Here is a 19,987-nt window from a genome sequence, read left to right on the forward strand (position 1 = left end):
AGTTAACAAGGAGCACGGGGAGGTCCCCGGGGAGGCAGGTCACTCAAAACCATAATTAAGATAACCAATTTCAGAAAACTACTCTCCAAATTTGAGAAGAACAAGACACTTTCTAAAAAAATATGATATCCATCAATATCTTTAATTTCATTTTATATTTTTATATTCAGATATTAAAATTATAGAACATGAATCTAAATGATTTTTATTTTACTTGATAATTAATAATCTTCAAAAATATTTTGCATTTAAAATAATGTTTTCTTTTATTTCACTAAAAAGAAAAAAGAATAATTTTTAAAAGCATATTTCTTTTTCCCCTTCGAACACAGTAGCCACACTTTAACTTTGAAATAGTTTTGATATTTCATGTTTAATTATGATAACTTCTGATCTATCTATTTTCTATTTTGTATTTTTCTTTCATATTCTTCTATATTATGGTTTTTGCCAACTTTTAAAATTCTTCAGTTTTTTTTTGTTTCTCAACATATATAATATTTTGAAAACAAAGTTTACTAGTATAGAAAATTATTTATATGATTCTCACCTTAAATAACATTCAATTTAATATTTTAATATAAAAATGTAAGATAAAATTAATGATATTAATCAATATAAAAAATTGTAGAGAATATCTTGTTCTTACCAAATTTTGAGAGTAGTTTTTCTGTAATGACTTTCCTGGTCATTTTCAATAAACTGCTTTCATTTTATCATTTAGAGCATTCTCCAGGTCATTTATGACCTCCTGGCGTCGGTAGCTCGGTTGCCTAGTCGTTCCTTTAGATTTTGTGCAGGTCTTCATGTTGGAAGGCCTTTATAACTTAAAATCTCATTTTCGAGTTAAAGTGTGGGAAAATAGTCTCGAAATGGATTTTTGACAGTTCCATCATCTCCAAAATGGACATATTAAGCTAGAAGCGTGGTTGAATTGAGATCCTGGGGTTTTCGGTGCGAGTTTAAACCATTCTTAGCATTTTAGCTTTGAAAACTGGCCAACGGTTGACTTTAGTCAACATTCTTGGAAATCGCGCTTGGATGAAAATTCTGATAGCGTAGTTAGCTCCGAAATGTTGAGTTTGGTCTAGAATGATCTTTCGTTAGACTTCCGAGGCTTACGGACTCATTCAGAGCCCCTCAATGGAATTTGGGTAAAAATGGAATTGGGAGTGGACCCACATTTAGTATTAATTAACTCTTATCGAAATTTTGAATTTGTCAGTAAATCTAAAATATTGAATTTGGAAGGGTAGCATAGTCTATTTGCGTGTACAGGGTTCCAAACGAATACCGAACACTCCATCGGAGTTTTTGAACTTGGAGAATTTCAGCTAAAAAGTTGATATCTGGTGCTCATCAGCCATTGCATGTATTTTTAAAGGGCGATTTCTCCCTAATTCTAGACTCAAAATTGGTGATTCAAAGGCCTAAGTTCAAGAAACTTTTGTGGAAAATCTATTGATAAGCTCGGAATCTTGATTAGAAGTTTTGTGTGAGGTAAATTCAAAACTTTAGCTGTTGTCACTTGTCATTTTCAGAATGGAATTGTAGTGAACTTTGGGAAATTATTTCTTGATCATTTTAGGTCCGTTTTCTGAGATTCAAAAGTATAAATTATGTGGTTTTCATGAGGATCATTTTGGTTATTGGGTCTTTATTTTGGTAATTTTTTTCGTCTTAAGCTGCTGTCCTATGCCATTTTTGGATAAGATTTTTGGTGAATTTTGGGATTTGATATCTTAAGCATTTTGGGTCCATTTTCAACGATTCCTGAGGCTAAATTGTGGAGTTTTCCATTAGGAACATCGTCGTGTTCTTGGTTTTAGCTGTAGAGACTTCATTTCTGGTATTTTCTTGTAAATCGCTGCTACCATAGTAAGTTTTTTAAGATAAATTTGGGTTTTTCTTGTGCGTTGCTTTTGAGGTGCTTCTAAGCCTCGAATTTTGTCCTTTTTTGGTATATAAGTTTAGGGTGCTGTTTTGGACCCATTTTTGGGGCCAATTCTAGAATTTTGAACTCGGGTTCCACATTTCCCATTTTAGACCCCAAAATTTGTTCGTCTCCAAAAATTATGATTTTAGTGTCTAAATTACCATAATGATGTTGTGATTCTTTTTTGACAGCACGACATCGTTTAGAGGCCGTATGAAAAGGAGCTATGGCAAAGTGATTTGCAGCACGTGCAATCGGCCTACATATAGGCTATGACTTTTCTTTCTTTAGATTGAGATAGATTATGTGAAAAAATGTTGAAATTGTTGGAATATTAGGGTTGGGTAGCTTATTTACATAGATTAGGGTAGAAATTATGTCTTAAGTCCTATTTCGAGTATATCGGTATTGAAATCATGTGACCCTTGTTGTTATTTGGTGATTCTATTACCGGTTTCTTTCTCATACTATTGGTACTTCTATGTATGTTGGCTTTAGTATAGGCTAGTGGAAACTTGCTTTAGATTCTCCAACATCGCTTTGATGGGTTTAGATCGCTATATAATGGCGTAGCAGACTAGAGTCTGTTAGTTGAGCCTTAGCTGAGTAGTAACTGTGCTCTCATTAACAATCTTATCCATAATTTCCTAAGTTTGGGAATTTTGATATTCATCGGTGTTCCTAGACCTTGTGTTCATCTTGTTTCGATTCCAGTTGAAGCCTAAGTGTATATGATGAGTTGGTGATTTATGGAAGGAGATCTATGGATGTTATACTTTATATATTTGTGGCTAGACTTGCCAAGGAAAGAGAGATTTAGGTGTTTTACTAGGCATCTACTAGAAAAGTGAGTTGAATCGGCATCTAGACTAGATACTTGCGTGGAGCATGAGGGTACAGGCCCTGCCTCTATGGACTCATTACTTATATAGAGCATTGGGGTACAAGCTCCTCTACTGATTCATTATTTATAAAAGGGCTTCGGGGTATAAGCCCTACCCCTATTAAGTTGGCCATCTATGGTGAGTATCGGGGTTAAAGGCCCTACCTATACCACACTATCAAATTAGATGTGTATCTAGGGTTACAACCACGGCCTCATCCCCTAGGGCATTCACTCTTGGAGAACGCTAGCTCCTACCCTCTTTAGCATTGTCATTGTATGTTCTCAGTGGGCTTATGGGGGTTCGCTCAGGTTTTGCTTTAAATTGCGTACGTATGTCCCGATGGGGCTTACAGGAGCTCAATTGGGTGTACTTAGTGTAGATCTCATAGCTTATTTTGGCTTATATTTATTACCGATACTTTTCCTTAACTTAGATATTATATTATGACGTTTGTTGAGTTTATTTCTCTTTTTCATATTGCTTTCACCTTCCTTGCTTAGTCGGTCTATGATGCCTATTGGGTACCTTATATCTGGTACTCATACTACAATCTACATCTACTTTTGTGATACAAGTCTGAGTATCAGCTACCGCTGTTGATAGATCGAGCTTGTTGTAGCCAGATCTGGAGACTAGAGTGAGCACATGCCGTTTTGAGATTATTTTTTTCTCCTTCAGCTTGGATGACCCATCTTTTTGTAATTTTGAGACTAGCCGGTGTTGTATATAATTGTTTGATCCAGTTTTGAGACTTATACTCATTTTACTTTGGTAGCAGCTCTGTACTAGTGACTTTCAGGTTCTGGGAGGGATTCAGTATTTTGTATTTTGTATATATTTCATGTAGTTTCTCCTTATTTCAACATTTATTCTATTTCTCTTAGTTTTTTTTAGTATTTACCCCTTATACCCATTACTTGCAGTTCCTGGTTACGTCTTTGGCTCACCTACGGGGGGTTATGATAGGTGCCATCACGGCTTGGGAGATCAAGTCGTGACATATTATCATATTGACCCATAAAAGAATAACACATCTTAATAAATGAAAATAAAAAATAATATACACAACTAATAATAATTGTATCAAAATTAAGAGAATAAGTATATTTAATGAACTAGCAAATTTTTTGTTGTTTAGTCGTTATCAAAGACTTGTCTCTACCTGATCTATTAAATACATACAAAATGCACTAGTACAAAAATTTAAAATTATGCTGCTCTTTAGTCTTTTGTTATAGTCATACCGACGATTTGTCAAACTTATATCTTAGATTGTATACATAAATTTTATACTTATAAAAATTAATAATTAATAATTTAATCTTCCTTGTATAAACTAAATTTTATACACTAAATCATCAACTATATAAGTACATGACATACAAATAAATACATGATCTATTTAAATTTTTATTCAAATGAAATAATTAATTATTTATAATAAATTGTATCGCCATTGTCAAGATAACTTTGGCTATTGCTTCAATCATATATAAGCGACACTAGCTAGTACATAACAAACTCACTAGAGATCGAATCACAATGAGACAAATCATTTGTGAATAAATCAATTCTCTTTATGATTATTGTGTTTACCTCAACGTTTGGTAAAAATATTTTATTAGAGATTATTTCACTTAATTCATGTTTCTTATATGTGAAAAGACATGCATTTTGTACATTTTACACAAACAACATGTTGGGATAATCAACATCAAAAGCATTTAAAATTTATATTTTGTTGAAGATGAGGTGTCTAGTTCATAACCCAAGTTAAAAGGCTAGCATATATAAGATCACGCAAGTACAAATATTGATCGATTTATGAATTAAAATTTTACTAAATGAGCATAAATAAAATTGACAATATAACTTCAAACAACAACATTTTTATTGATTTTAATTGTTCCTAATGCACATTAAAGCCATCTATTCCTCTTTTTTTGTGTTGCTTAGCTTGAGCTTCGATACACTTGTGAAGAAAACATCCCATTCCTGTTTTTCAATTCCAGAAATCATGTTTCCATTGATTAAAGGTTCCCAAGTATCTGCAGAACTATCTGTCTGTGTCCAGCACACGCTCTCTAGTGGATTTGCAGAATCAAAGTAAAAAGGAGTATTAACTTTCTTTGTTTTCGAGTTGCTCTTCTTCTTTTTACTTTTGAAGGCCTCAGATGTTGTACAATCAGTACTACTACTCTCAGTGCATACCTTCTTGCGCTTTCCACCCATTTCCAGAAAATAATGAACCTCATTGTTTGATAGGAATTTATCTCCAGTGATCGGTTCATAGTAGAATTTATCAATAAATCCGGCAGTGACGCTAGAGGTGCGAAGTACTGCTTGGAATGCCCAGTTCTCCGGCAACCAACTCGGCCTCTGTCATGATCCAATTTCTCAGATCATGATAACACCTACAATCAACCCACCAATAGGTAAGCCTAAACCTGATAGTCCAGAATCATAGACCACGAACCATCACAAGAGGAAGAAAAGAATTGAATAATAATAATAATAATAATAAGAAGAAGAAGAAGAAGAAGAAGAAGAAAAATAAAACACTTAGGGCATAATAATAATAATAATAATAATAATAATAATAATAATAATAATAATAAGAATAAGAATAAGAATAAGAATAAGAATAAGAATCAGAATCAGAATCAGAAGGAGAAGGAGAAGGAGAAGGAGGAGGAGGAGGAGGAGGAGGAGGAGGAGGAGGAGGAGGAGGAGGAGGAGGAGAAGGAGAAGGAGAAGGAGAGGAGAGGAGGAGGAGGAGGAGGAGGAGGAAGAAGAGGAAGAGGAAGAGGAGGAAGAGGAAGAAGAAGAGAAGGAGGAGGAGGAGGAAGAGGAGGGAGAGGAAGAAGAAGAAGAATTACAATACAACAAGATAACCCTAGAGACCTGATATCAATCAGTAGTCGAGCCATTAGATCAAATAAGAAAGTAAGTTTATACATATATAATAATAGTAATAGCAATACACACTATCTCCGAATACAAATAAAGACTCGTCCAAGATAAAATAGAAAGAGATAGGCAACTTCGAACGACAAGAGCTCACCCAAGACTCCAAAATGCAAGAGCTACTCCGCACGATGTCCAAGTCAGTAGTGAAAACTCATACTATGATTTGTAGGGTGCAGAAGTGTAGTATGAGTACCAACAAGTGGAACTCAGTAGGCATCGATTGACTGAGCTCCGAAGATAAAGCAAGTATAAAAAATATGTAAGCAAGGAGTCTTTATCACAAGTAAATAATAAGGATAATAAGGAAGCCTACAATAAGAAGCATCATATATAGGAAAGAGAGAGTAGGTAAGAAACAAGCAAGGAAACCAATGACGTACCTAATGGCGCCAGCCCAATACCTAAACACGATGACACACTACGGAGGAGGACAACTAAGTGACAGCCTACTAACATAACTAATCACAGATATCACATAAAGGCCCCAAAGGACTGTATCAACTGAATCCCTGCACAAAAAGTTAGATAAATAAGAACAAGGGCAATAACTACCTCTAAATAAGAGACCACCCTTTATAACGCCACAAGTTTGTAAATAGTAAGTCAATACTTTCCATGCCCCTGTGTGCCGAGGAAGTTCACTCACAAACAGGTAAACTCATAAGGCATCCATTACTACCGACAGGTACAAACATCTATGCTAGTGATAGACAATGTATATATGCATGAACGTAATGCAGTAAAACCAATAGTACCATCTATTCCAAGCACCTTAGACCAAGATATATACATTTACTTCCATTCTCGACCAGGAAGTAGGAACCATGCACCTCTATGGGATTACCATGGGGGACTCGGGAAAGCCCCTGTATACCACCTGTTCCCGATCTAAGTCTTGTATCAATCTATAACATGAGCGCATCATTGATGCCTTGATTCAATATCATAAAATGAGGGCATCCTCAATGCCTTAAATCAGTATAATAATATGAGCACATCCTAGATACCTCGAATTAGTATAATAAAATGAGCGCATCCTTGATGCCTCGAATCATGTATAATAAAATGAACGCATCCTCGATGCCTCTAGTTTACTGAAAATAGTAGTAATAAACGTAGTACTACCCTCATTCAAAAATCAATATAAAATAGTTTGGATTACAACCTAGTAATCCCAAATCAATGCTAGAACCAATGCATGCACCGGGGTCGACTATATCTTTGAGAAAACAATGATGCAATGAAATACATGCCATAACTAGCACCCAAAGAACATGCACAGTCAAATACAATAATGACTCCACAAGCACCTTACCCTCTAGAGCATACAAACAAGGTTCATAAATACTCCTCTAACTCAACCACAAGGCCCAAAAGGGAACTCAACCCTAACTGGGTAACAAGAAGGAGGAAAATAAGGAAACAAACGCTCAACTAGTCAATCAATACCTCTAGATCCATTTGGGAAATATCACCTCGAGATTCATAACCATCAATAGCCCGCCAAATGGCAACAGGAAAACATAGGAGATTCTAACTCTAAATCTAGAATTGGAATCCAATAGTAATTCATAAGCTTAACCGGGTGGAAATCACTAAAGAACATGCAAGCAAGGAGTATATATCAGAAGTAACTAATAAGGATAATAAGGAATCCTGCAATAAGAAGCATCAGATATAATAAAGAGAGAGTAGGTAAGAAACAAGCAAGGAAACAAATGATGTACCTGGTGGCACCATCCCAAGAACTAAACACGATGACACACTACGGAGGAGGACAACTAAGTGACAGCCTACTAACTAAACTAATCACAGATATCACATAAAGTCTCCAAAGGACCACATCAACTAAATCCCTGCACAAAAAGTTAGATAAATAAGAACAAGAGTAGTAACTACCTTCAAACAAGAGACCACCCTTTAAACCGCCACAAGTACACAAATAGTAAGTCAATACTTCCCAAACCCCTGTGTGCCTAGGAAGTTTAGTCACAAATAGATAAACCAATACGACATTCCATACTACCGATAGGTACAAACATCTTTGCTAGTAATAGAAAATACATATATGCTTGAAAGTAATTAAGTAAAACCAGTAGTACCATATGTGCCAAGCACCTTATACCAAGAGATATATACCTACTTCTACTCCCGACCAGGAAGTAGGACTTATGCACCTCTATGGGATCATTATTGGGGCTCCGGAATACCCTAATATACCACTTACTCCCAATCCAGGTCTTATATAAATCTATAACATGAGCGCATCCTCGATGCCTCGATTCAATATCATAAAATGAGCACATCCTCGATGCATCGAATCCGTATAATAAAATTAGCGCATCCTCGATGCCTTGAATTAGTATAATAAAATGACCACATCCTTAATGCCTCGAATTATTTATAATAAAATGAGTGCATCCTCGATGACTACATTCTACTAAAAATAGTAGTAATAAAGTTAGTATGACCCCCATTAAAAAATAAGTGTAAAATAGTTTGGGTTACAACCCATCTTTCTCAAATTAATGCTAGAACCAATGCATGCACCAAGGTCGATTACATCCATGAGAAAACAATGATCCAATGCAATGTATTACATCACCAACACCCAAACAACACCCACAATCACATACAATAATGACTCCACAAGCACCTTACCCTCTAGAGCATACAAACAAGGCACACAAATATCACCAACCTGTAATAAAGGCCTAAAGCTCGAATCTATTCCTCTAACTCAACCACAAGGACCAAAAGGGAAATCAACCCTAACCAGGTAACAAGAAGGAGGAAAATGAGGAAACAGGCGCTCAACTAGTCAATCAATACCTCCATATCCATATGGGAAATATCACCTCGAGATTCATAACCACCTATAGCCCCACCAAACGTAAACCGGAAATCAGAGGAGATTCTAACTCTAAGTCCAAGAATGGAATGCAATAGTAATTCACAAGCCTAACCGAGTGGAAATCACTACACCAAGGCTCCAACGTAAGTACTTCAATAATGAAGAACACTAAGTTTCATAAACTCCCTCAAACAATGGCAACAATAATTAAGGTTCAAACAACAACTCAAGTCTAAGGCATAAATCACCTAAAATAGGTTAACCAACGCCAAACTAAGGCATAGTCCACAATCTTACCAACTAGACGGGAAATCTCATAAAGGTAAACTAGCCTAAGGATCATACCGGGACAATGAGACCATAATTTAGGAGTCAAGCCTAACCCATCACATACAATCCAAACCACAAGCAATTTATACTAAACAATACCTTATGAAACTCAATCAAAAGAATGGAGACCATATCCTACCTCAAAGCCGAATATGCGCGCTCCAAGTCCACTTCCCGATAGCTTTTTGCTCCATAAATGACTTTGAATTCCTCCACCCTATAAAATATTGATCACCTAATCAATACTGACGTTTTGACCCAAAATTTATATTTTTTAGAGATGGACCCAAAATTGGGTCCAAAATAGGATTATGGGACCCACGCATGAAATCAAAAAACCAACTCCGTCACAAGTTCCCAAATATCTCAACCAACTTTTCCCCCCAAAATGGGCACATTTCGAGCATTGGAAGAGCTCAAAACAACCCCACCAATTTCAAGCCCTACAATAGTAAAAAATGAAAGGAAACAATGAATTTACGCGGAACTTACATGATTTTTACGATGAGAAAGGGTCCCAGAACGTTCCTACAAGAATTTTCAACTCACCGAAACAAGAATCACAAATTTTTGTTGAGAATTGCTCTCAAAAGCCCTAAGAATGCCAAATCTCAAAATAAGACTTGGTTGCTGACCCTGTCTATTTTAAGACCAATGCTAGGCCTCATTTGTTCTTCGCAAACGCGGAGGCAAGAATGCTAACCTTCCGCATACATGGAGAGTCCTCCCGTGAGAGCGGAGGTCTAGGGGATGTCACTCTGCGAATGCGGCGAAGTACTCGCAAACACGAAGGCTTGGCTGCCATGCTTCCGCGAATGCGGCGAAGAGGCCCACGAATGCGGAGCACCTGAGTAGGCTGTACCAGCAGCCCTGCATCAGCTAAGGCCAAGGAAATTTGGGATTCCCCGATGGGGATTTGAAATTCATTCGGAACCCCATGCGCTCAAATGGACTATGCTACCCAACTAAAATCGAAGTTTCGGACTCAATGGCGTAGTCAAAATTTCCATCTGAGGTCGTCTTGAAAAAATGTGGGTCTCACACCCAAGCATAATTTTTACCATTTTCACAAAAGGGCTCGAAATAAGACCGGAAGCCTCGGGACATGAATGAAATATCGTTTTAGACCAAACTCAATATTTTGAAGCTAACCATACTGAAGGATTTGCAATCCGAGCATATTTTCCAAGAATGTTGACCAAAGTTAACCTCGGGCCAAATTTCAAAGGCTATAATGCCAAATGACCTCAAACTCAAACTGATTGCCTTGATACTTGTGCCAACCATGCTAATAGCCTAATTTGGTCATTCCAAAGCTGATGGAACCGTTAGAATTTCGTTCTGAGGTGGTTTTCTTGGAGGTTTTGACCGAAGTCAACCATTCAAACTCCAAGAGTTCCAAAATAGGGATACGAGCATGAAACTCATACAAACGATCAGGCGACCGAACTGTCAGTGCCAACAAGTCATAAATGGCTTGGGGTCTTTACATAAAAGTTCTAAACGCTGAAACTATAAAAAACAAATGAAAATGACCTTGATGGTCATTACAAACTCTCTTCCATCAAATGAAGTTACTAGTGGGGAAAGTGTTGAAAATATCTATTTGAGTATTTTTGGTTTACCTGATTTACTTGAAAGGTCCTATTTATAATCAAGTGTCATTTGAATTAAAACAAATCTGGTCAACACAATTTATTTTCATTCCATATACAGTCTACCTAATTTATCATTATTGTTTAGAAAATATAATGATCTGGTCACTTTGGATTGAATTTCTTACTAAATTCATATTATTTTATACATTTCTTATCTTTTCTCCTAAAATCATAGATTATTTTTAAAAAATAATCTAAATTAATGAAATCTGCTAAATGCAATTTAGTTTCTTTCCATTATTAAGTAAATATATATTCTACTTAATTTAGTGTTATTGCTTAGAAAATACAATTAATCTGGTCACTTTGAAGTGGATTTCAACCTGAATTCATTTTATTTTATAATTTTTTTCTTCTTCTTGAATCATAATTTTTTTAAAAAATAAATAAAAAATGAAAAACAACCTAAACAGGCTTTTTAGAGTTCACATATGTGATTATTAAAATATAAATTATTTTCACTCTATTATTAAGTAAATCAGGCAATAGATATCCAACTTATTTTATTCCTTATTATTTAGGAAATATAATTATTATTGTCACTTTGATTAGCTTTCTTACTAAATTCATTTTATTATATTTTAATTTTCACTTGTCCAAGAATAGTGTAAAAGCAAAATAATCTTAAAAAAAATTGAGAGATAAAATAATCAAACACTAAATTACTAGAAATAATTTATGTTCTTTTCATTATTAAGTAAATTGGGGTATAAATAATTATATAACCCCGAAAGTTAAAAGTCAAGGAAAAGAGAAATTCCAAAACATTTCTAGTTTTTTGACACTTTAAGAGGTCCTTCATGGATCGTATTAGGCTCTACGGTCGGTGGAAGGCCTCCGTAGAATGGAATTGGAAAAGTGAGAAAATGGGCATGGTCCCACAGAGGGTTTCATGAGCCGTGAAAAATTTCACAGATCGTGTGATGGTCTGTGAATTCGAATCCTAATGGAACCCAGAGAAGTTGGCCCTTACGGGTCATTGGACGATCTGTAGAGGATGACAAAGATAATAGAAATAGGGGTGTGCAAAAACCGAACCGATCGATAAACCGAATCAAAAAATACTATTGGGTTATTGCTAGTGGGTTATTGGGTTAATGAGTTTTTAATGATTTTATAAAAACTATTATCGGGTTAACGGTTCGATTTTTATTTTTAGTATTGAGTTATTGGAAAAATCGATAAGCCATTAAGACGGTAGTATTTTACTACTTTATCCTTCATAAATATTAAATACTAATAATTAACCTAACAAGACATAATATGTCTATATCACTACTCTACACAGTGTGCTCATTTTACAATACTACTTCACACCTCTTTAGTCTTTACTCTTTTCTCAAAACCTAAACATTAGGTGACAGTGTGAGTGAGTATTTGCAAGGAGGGTTCGCAAGAACTAAGAACGGCGATGATGATTTTCTTAGAGAATTGAGAAGTCTGTATTTATTTTATGACCATTTTCTTATTTGGTAAACCAAAAATCGAACCATTAACGACCAAAAATCAATAAACCCAAAATGTTAAAAAATATCTTATTAATTTATTATTGGTTTAGGATATTTAAAAATTGAAAACCGATAAACCGAATTGATAATACATAAAACCGAACTGAACTGATTGTTGCACACCCTACATAGAAATGTCCATGTGGAAGAAGCTTCAAGACTCTTGGGAAGGGTTCAGTTCCTGACAAGGTCAACGACCTGTGATGTTCAAGATGACCCGTAAGGGAACTCGTAGAAGTCAACCCTTCAGGAAACCAACATGGTCTGTGGGAGCTTCCGTATAAGGGTTCGTCCAGTTATATTTTTATGGTTATTTCGTACTTTTTCCCACTCTTTTATAATTAGGCTTGGACTTTTTTGAGGTTAATTCCTATACCACTAACTACTTAACCCTTCATTAACTTCTCATTCTCTCAAATATTTTGCAAATCAAAATCTTCTTTCTAAATGATTCTTTTTAAAGCATCTTCTTCAAGAGAAGTAGGGTTCAATCTTCAAGTCAAGTTCAATCTCCATTTCATTAGGGATTTGATAGATAAGGTATGTGGGAATTCACAATGGATTCCATTCATCTATTGGATCCCGAAAAAAGTCAATTCTCCCAATTCAATTTCACCTAATTCTAAAGGGTTTTAAGTCAATTCTTCATGGGTATTTCCTATATTGATTCAATTGATCTTGTTTAACTTTATTATGTATGAATTCATATTACTACATGATTTTAGATTGATGTAATCATCATATAGGTTATTTTTACCTTAATGCCTCCTTTTCATCATTTAGATCACTCCTGTAGTGACCCCAAGTTATTTATGACTTGATGGTACTGACTGTTCGATCTCCTAGTCGTTCATTTGGATTTTAGGCTTGTTTCCCTATTTAGAGATTTTATAACTTGAAAAGTTAACTTTCATCATAATAACAGGTAAATGACCTCATAACAAAATTTTGATGGTTCTATCAGCTCTGGAATGACCAAATTAGGCTAATAGCAAGGTCGGCATGAGTATCAAGGCAACCGGTACGTGTTTGAGGCCATTTGGCATTTTAGCCTTTGAAATTTATCCTAAGATTGACTTTGGCCAACATTCTTGGAAAATGCACTTGGATAAAAATTCAGTTAGAGTAGTTAGGTTGGAAATTCCAAGTTTGGTCTAGAATGATCCTTTATTCTCTTCCTAAGGCTTCTAGTCTAATCGTGACGCCCATTGTGGAATTTGTCTAAAAATGACACTTGGGACCCACTTTTTAATAAAATGACCTCATATGGAAATTTAGAAAATGACATTGATTTTAGAATGTAAAATTTGGTGGGGTAGCAAAATTCATTTGTGCATGGGATCCCGAGCATATCCCAAGCACCCTGTCAAAGATTTTGTAAAGGCCAAACTCAGCTGATGCAATAGCTGGTATTGCAAGCCTCAGAACCCTTTGTATTTGTGAGGCCCTTGGCCACGATCGCTAGGGTCTAGGATTGTTAGTTACCTCAATCGCATGGCCTCAACCTGCAATCACGAAGAGGAGTTGACCAGCATTGGCCTCTTTGGTCATTGCGATCATGAGGTCCATCTAACACCCCAAATGTTTTTCCACCAAAACTCGAGTCATCCTTCGTATGCGTATAAGATCGAACTCGGTGACTCCTCATTGTATATATGAGTTATGATCAATTCCTAAGTATTTGAAGTATATTATATGTGATTTAGTGTGACACCCCGGAAATGATTTCGCAAGGACTCGAACATTTCTTCACGTGTGGGTAGACTCAGATAGGAGGACTTGTAATTCTACACATGAGTTAGGATTAATTCCTAAGTAATTGAAGTATGTTAGATGTGTTTAGGGGTCATAAGGGATCTCTAACACCAAGTTGAGTCCAAAGAACTCCAATCAATTAAGTTTTCGGACGAGTTAGTATAAGAGTCAACTTCAAACGACCATATCTCGTAGGATATAAATAACTGGATGGCCCACGACCTACCAAATTAAAGGTCTTTGAGTCTTCTTTCTAACATCAATAAGATTGCAATTTTTGGAGTTCGGAGTCAAAGGTTATGGCCATTTTACTACAGACTAGTACAACAGATATTTTCAGGCCTGAGTTGCAATTGCTGGAAAATTGGGCTTGGTGCCGCAGTGGCGCGATGCGCCACTATCGTTCCAGAAACATGCCTCAGTAGTTTGGTCTCTGGCGCAATGCGCCACTAAAAGGTGTGCAGGGTTTTTCAAGCCAATTTCCAGAACCCAGAAAATATTGGCCTTAGCGTTGTAAGGGCGCGACGCGCCACTATCGTGCCAAGAATGTGCCTCAGTAGTTTGGTCCTTGGTGCGGCGCGCCACTACGAGGTGTGCAGGTTTTAGGCATAATCAGCCTAGCGCTGCAAGGGCGCGACGTGCCACTATCGCGCCAGGTGCATTTTTAGCCTATTTTCAGAACTTTTGAGGAGGGATAATTTGGGAACTTACCCAAATTATATATGTATCACCCTAGTCCATTTTGAGCTCATATTTTCAGCCCTCTCTCTCTCTCTAGAAAAAGCCCTAGAAAGATCCTCTCTCTTCTTCTTCTTCTTCTCCAAATCCTTCTCCAATAAAGATTGCCTTCAAGAGCTTCAAGAATTCAAGCCTTCCATTGAAGACCTAACATCAAGGTTTCTTCAATGTCTTTAAACAAGGTATGTAAGGCTAACCTAAAATATGGATTGAGTTCTTCCATATGCCCATAGATGTGTTGGTTAGGAGTTGTGAAAGAGTTGCACCTTCTAGAAAGGTTTTCTTGAAAGTTTTCCCTAAAATATGGAATGTTTTTAGATACAAATGGTTGATTGATGATTTTAATGACTTGAGTTACTAAATAGTTATTTTTCATATTATTAACTACAAATGTATCTTTGTATATAGATTTATAGGTATTGACGATTTTCTTGAGTTGAGTTTTGTTGAGAGTATGGGTTCATGTTTCATTCACATGAACCCAAGATGAGATTTCTTGTCATAAATGTCTTGAGGTTGAGATGGATAGTTGTGTGTATATATGTATTGATTGGAATGAAAAAAATGAATTGGTTAGTTAAGAATGTCTGTTTGCTTCTATAAAATGAACATAGGACAAAAATAAGGATTTTGGAGTAAATGTTTGATGATTGATGTGATGATGATACTTGACAATGATGTGATGATAAAGTTTGATGATGATGTAAGTGATAATATATGATGATGATGTGTTGATGATGTTTTGATGACGATGTAAGTGATGATGTGAATGGTGCTTATTTAATGTGTGTAGAATGATTGATGAAGAGGTATATTAATGAGGATGTTATGTGAAGGAGCGGATTGGAGTCTAATGTGATTATGTGATTTGCATAATTTGAGTTGATTGGAGTCTTATGAGTATTTTGAAAATAAAGGATCTTTTGAGACGGAGTTTTAAATAAATGATTTGTGAGCATTTTTGCATAAACTATTTATACACTATTTTTGAGTTTAAGAAATGATTATTTTCATCTATGATTTAAAAAGAGTTTAAGCATGAGTTGAGTATGAAGGGCCTTTAAATGAGTTGAGTATTTTTATATTAAAGTATCTATTTTGAGTTTGAGTTGAGGGGTTGAAATTATGTTTTAATGTATATAATATTTTCTGCATTTACCGAGTTGAGATTGTACAAGTTTTAAAGAGAAGAGTTTGATGATTTGAGTTGAGTTTTGTAAAGAGTCCAATGAGACTTGCCGTTATGACTCGATTGAGTTGAATTGAGGATAAAGTTGATGAGTTGGTAAGGTTCTAAATGAAACTAGCCGTGAGGGCTTGTTTGAGATGATTGGATGGAGTTTTATGAGCATGGAGTCATGGGAGGAGTATCGAGCACCAAAGCAGGTGAGAGTATAGTCCATACTCGAACCCCAAAAACTATGCCGCCAACGTAGGTAGGGATGGAACCGTTAAAGTCGGATGCTTCCCAAGGGATGGAATCGTTAAAGTCGGATACTTCCCGTGGGATCGAACCGTTAAAGTCGGATGTTTCCCATTTTTATTGTCCTGAAATGATAGGAGTTGACTAATCGATGGTATCTATGATTAGTGAGGCGTTCATGCCCTGACAAGGTATGGACGGATGTGGCAACATTGTCTGATTGTTGTACTATCACTGGCTCATAAGTGATGGTTGTCGGATAAGAGAAACTCCCATTTAGGTCTTGATAGTGCTCCGAGTCAGTTGAGTTGAGTAGTTTATGAGTTGGTCCTGTCTAAACTATTTCTTGTTAGACTTAGGGCATTTGAGTGAGTTGCTATATGCTTATGAGTTAGTCATATCTAAACTATTTCTAGTTAGACTTAGGACACTTGAGTGAGCTGTTACATATTTATTGAGTTGAGTCCTTTGAGTTGAATTGTAAAATGTTGCATAATTTAATTTGCATATTTACTGAGTTGAGTCCTTTGAGCTGACTGTTGAGCTGAATGTTGAGTTGATTGTATATGGTCGGATTGGATTAGATGAATTGTGATTGGATTAAATAGAATGGTATGTGACTAGATTGGATTTGATTGTTGAGTTGATTGTTGAGTTGAGTGTATATAATCGAATTGTACATGATTGAAAGGGATCGAATTGTAAATGATTTGATTGAAATGCATTGTACATAATTGGATTGGATTGTATGGTATATGATTTGTCTCTGTCTAAACTGTATCCTTACTTTAGATTTACGACGCCTATTTGAGTCTCTCTTATCTTTCTGATTTGACATATGTAGACCGATGCTATTCTTCCTTGAGGAATGTTTCATTCTTCCATATTACATACTCGTACATTCCACGTACCGACATCCATTTAGACCTACATCGTTTCATGATGTAGAGACAGGTTTAGGAGATCGTCAATAGGAGCATCATTGGGGATCTATTTCACACTCAGCGTATTGGTGAGTCCTCCCCTACATTCAGAGGACACCGCTCATGTAATCTTGCGTCGAGTTAGCCTTTTCATTTTGAGTTGAGGTAGCCATGAATCTGTCATTGGCACTAATTAGATAGTAATGATAGAGGCTTCATAGACTAGATAGTGATGAGTCGATTGAGTATTTCTATCCTTGAGTTATTCTTGTCAAACTATTTTTAAATGACAAATATCTTAGTTGATCTGTCGGCCCATGGCCTTTATTCCTTGAGTTGGATGGGTGATTTGAGTTGCTCGCTAAATTATTCTTTATTTTTAAACTTTCCGCTGGATGAATGAATGAACGGATGTGTGATCAGGCTATGTGGTTCACTTGGGAGCCAGAAATGGCTTCTGAGTGTCGGTTACGTCTAGGGTACCCTCCCAGGGCATGACATTTAGGGTCATAAGGTATCCCTAGAACCAAGCCAAGTCCAAAGAATTCCTCTCGGCTAAGTTTCTAGATGAGTCCGTATAAGGGTCAACTTCAAATGACCATATCTACTAAAATATAATTAATTGGGTGATCCATGACCAATCAAATTAAAGGTCTTTGAGTCTTCTTTCCAACACCACCAAGATTACATTTTTCTAAGTTCGTAGTCAAAAGTTATGCTTGGTTGAACAAAGGAGTCTACGACAGGTCCGCATCACGGACCTAAAGCGAACTTTGACGAATTTTTCTAAATTTCATTTTTTTCGATCAAAAAGGTGTGTGACATGTCTGCATCGCAAACCTGTCGTGGACTTGTCCCGATTTCCAGATTTTGGAGGGGCATTTTGGGAAAATTACCTAATACCTATATATACAACTTGGACGCATTTTGGATCATATTTTTCAATCTTTTGCCTCTCCAAAGAACCCTAATCTTCTTCCTCTTCTCTCTCAAATCATCTCCAACAAGATTTGCCCTCAAAACTCAAGGATTCAAGCTTCCCATTGAAAGCCTAACATCAAGATTTCTTCAAAATCTACTCTAAGGTATGTAAGGCTAACCTAAAATATGGATTGAGTTCTTCCATATGCCCATAGATGTGTTGGATAAAAATTGTGAAAGACTTGAACCTTCTATGAATGTTTTCTTGGATTTTTCCTAAACCCTAAAATATGATTAATAGGTGTTAATGATGTTTTTGAGTTGAGTTTTGTTGAGAGTATGGATCTATGTATTCATTCACATGAACCCAAGATGAGATTTATTTTTGTCATAATTATCTTGAGGTGGAGATTGATGGTTTTTGTGTGTATATGTATTGATTGGAATGAAAAGAATAAATTGGGATAGTTATGAATGTGAATGATATAAAAAGGAACAAAACCTTGGTAGAGCTAGAATGTCCTTTTGTCTCTATAAATTGAACATAAAATTAAATAAGGAATTTAGAGCAAGATGTTTGATGTTGATGTGAATGATGATATTTGATGATGAGGTGAATGATGTTTAATTAACTAAGGAAAAATGATTGAAGAAGAGGTTATGTTGATGATGATGTTTTGAGATAAAATGGATTGGAGTCTAATGTGACTACATGATATGTGATTTGCATAATTTGATTTGATTGAAGTCATATGAGTATAAATGATTGTTTGAGAAGGAGTTTTAAATAAATGATTTGTGAATATTTTTGCATAAACTATTTATACACTATTTTGAGTTTAAAGAATGATTAGTTTCATCTTTGATTTTAAAAAGAGTTTAAGAATAAGTTGAGTTTGAGAAGTCTTTTAATTATTTTTAAATATGAGTATTTTGAGTAGAAACGAGTTGAGTATTTTTTCATAAAAATGTGTATTTTGAGTTTGAGTTGAGGAGTTGAAATTTTGTTTTAAATGCATCTAATATTTTATGCATTCATTGAGTTGAGATGGTATGAAATTCAAAAAGAAGAGTTGGATGATTGAGATGAGTTGATTGTGAATGAAGGTCCAATGAGACCAGATTGAATGAGTTTTGAAAAGAGTCCAATGAGACTAAATGAGTTGATTTGAAAATAAGTCCTAAGAGGCTAAATGAGTATTCTGAGTATTTTACTCACTTGATAGATATGCGCATATTAAGTCTTAAGAGGAGTATCGAGCACCGAATTAGGTAAGAGTATAGTCCATTCTCGAACCAATAACTACGTCACCAAACGTAGGAGAGGATTGGACTGTTAAAATTAGATATTTCCTAAATTACTGTCCTGACATGATAGGACTTGATTGGTTATGGATCCATGATTGTTGATTCGTTCTTACCCTAGCAAGGTATGAATGGACGTGGAAACAACATCGGCTTATTGTACTATCACTTGCTCATATGATGATGGTTGTCAGTTAGAGAAATTCTCAATTGAGTGGATTGTGCTTGATATGATTGATTTGATTAAGATTGTATCTGATTGAGTTGATTTGTAAAACATTGTTAAATTCTAATTTGTATATCTATGGAATTAAGTCCTTTGACTTTATTGTTGAGTTGATTGTATATGATTGGATTGGATTGGATGGTATGTGATTGGATTGTAAATGTTTGGATTGGATTGGATGATATGTGATCGAATTGTGAATGATTGCATTGAATTGGATTGTACATGATTGGATCAGAGTGTATGTGACTGGATTGGATTGGATCGTATATGATTGGATTGGATTGAATTGGATTGTATATGATTGGATTAGATCAGATTGTATATGATTGGATTGGATCAGATCATATATGATTGGATTGGATCGGATTATATATGATTGGATTGGATCGGATTGTATATGATTGGATTGGATTGTATATGATTGGTCTTTGTCTAAACTGTGTTCTTACTTAGACTTGTGATACTTTGATTGAGTATATCTTATCTTTATGACTTCAGATATTTGAGTTGGTATTGTGTTATCTTGACACATGTTTCATTCTGCCATATT

General features: G+C 35.6%; 1 protein-coding gene across 1 annotated transcript; it reads right to left on the reverse strand.

Annotated features, from left to right (window-relative positions):
- Window positions 1-4,752: 4,752 nt before the first annotated feature.
- Window positions 4,753-9,782, reverse strand: LOC129884328 (methyl-CpG-binding domain-containing protein 5-like). Its single transcript, XM_055958643.1, has 2 exons — window positions 9,681-9,782; window positions 4,753-5,202 (listed from the first exon to the last, which is right to left on the reverse strand). The coding sequence occupies exons 1-2, from the start codon at window positions 9,780-9,782 to the stop codon at window positions 4,753-4,755; spliced, it is 552 nt and encodes a 183-aa protein (XP_055814618.1).
- Between the last annotated feature and the right edge of the window lie 10,205 nt (window positions 9,783-19,987).

This window comes from Solanum dulcamara, chromosome 4, assembly GCF_947179165.1.
Source record: "Solanum dulcamara chromosome 4, daSolDulc1.2, whole genome shotgun sequence".
Lineage (NCBI taxonomy): Eukaryota > Viridiplantae > Streptophyta > Magnoliopsida > Solanales > Solanaceae > Solanum > Solanum dulcamara.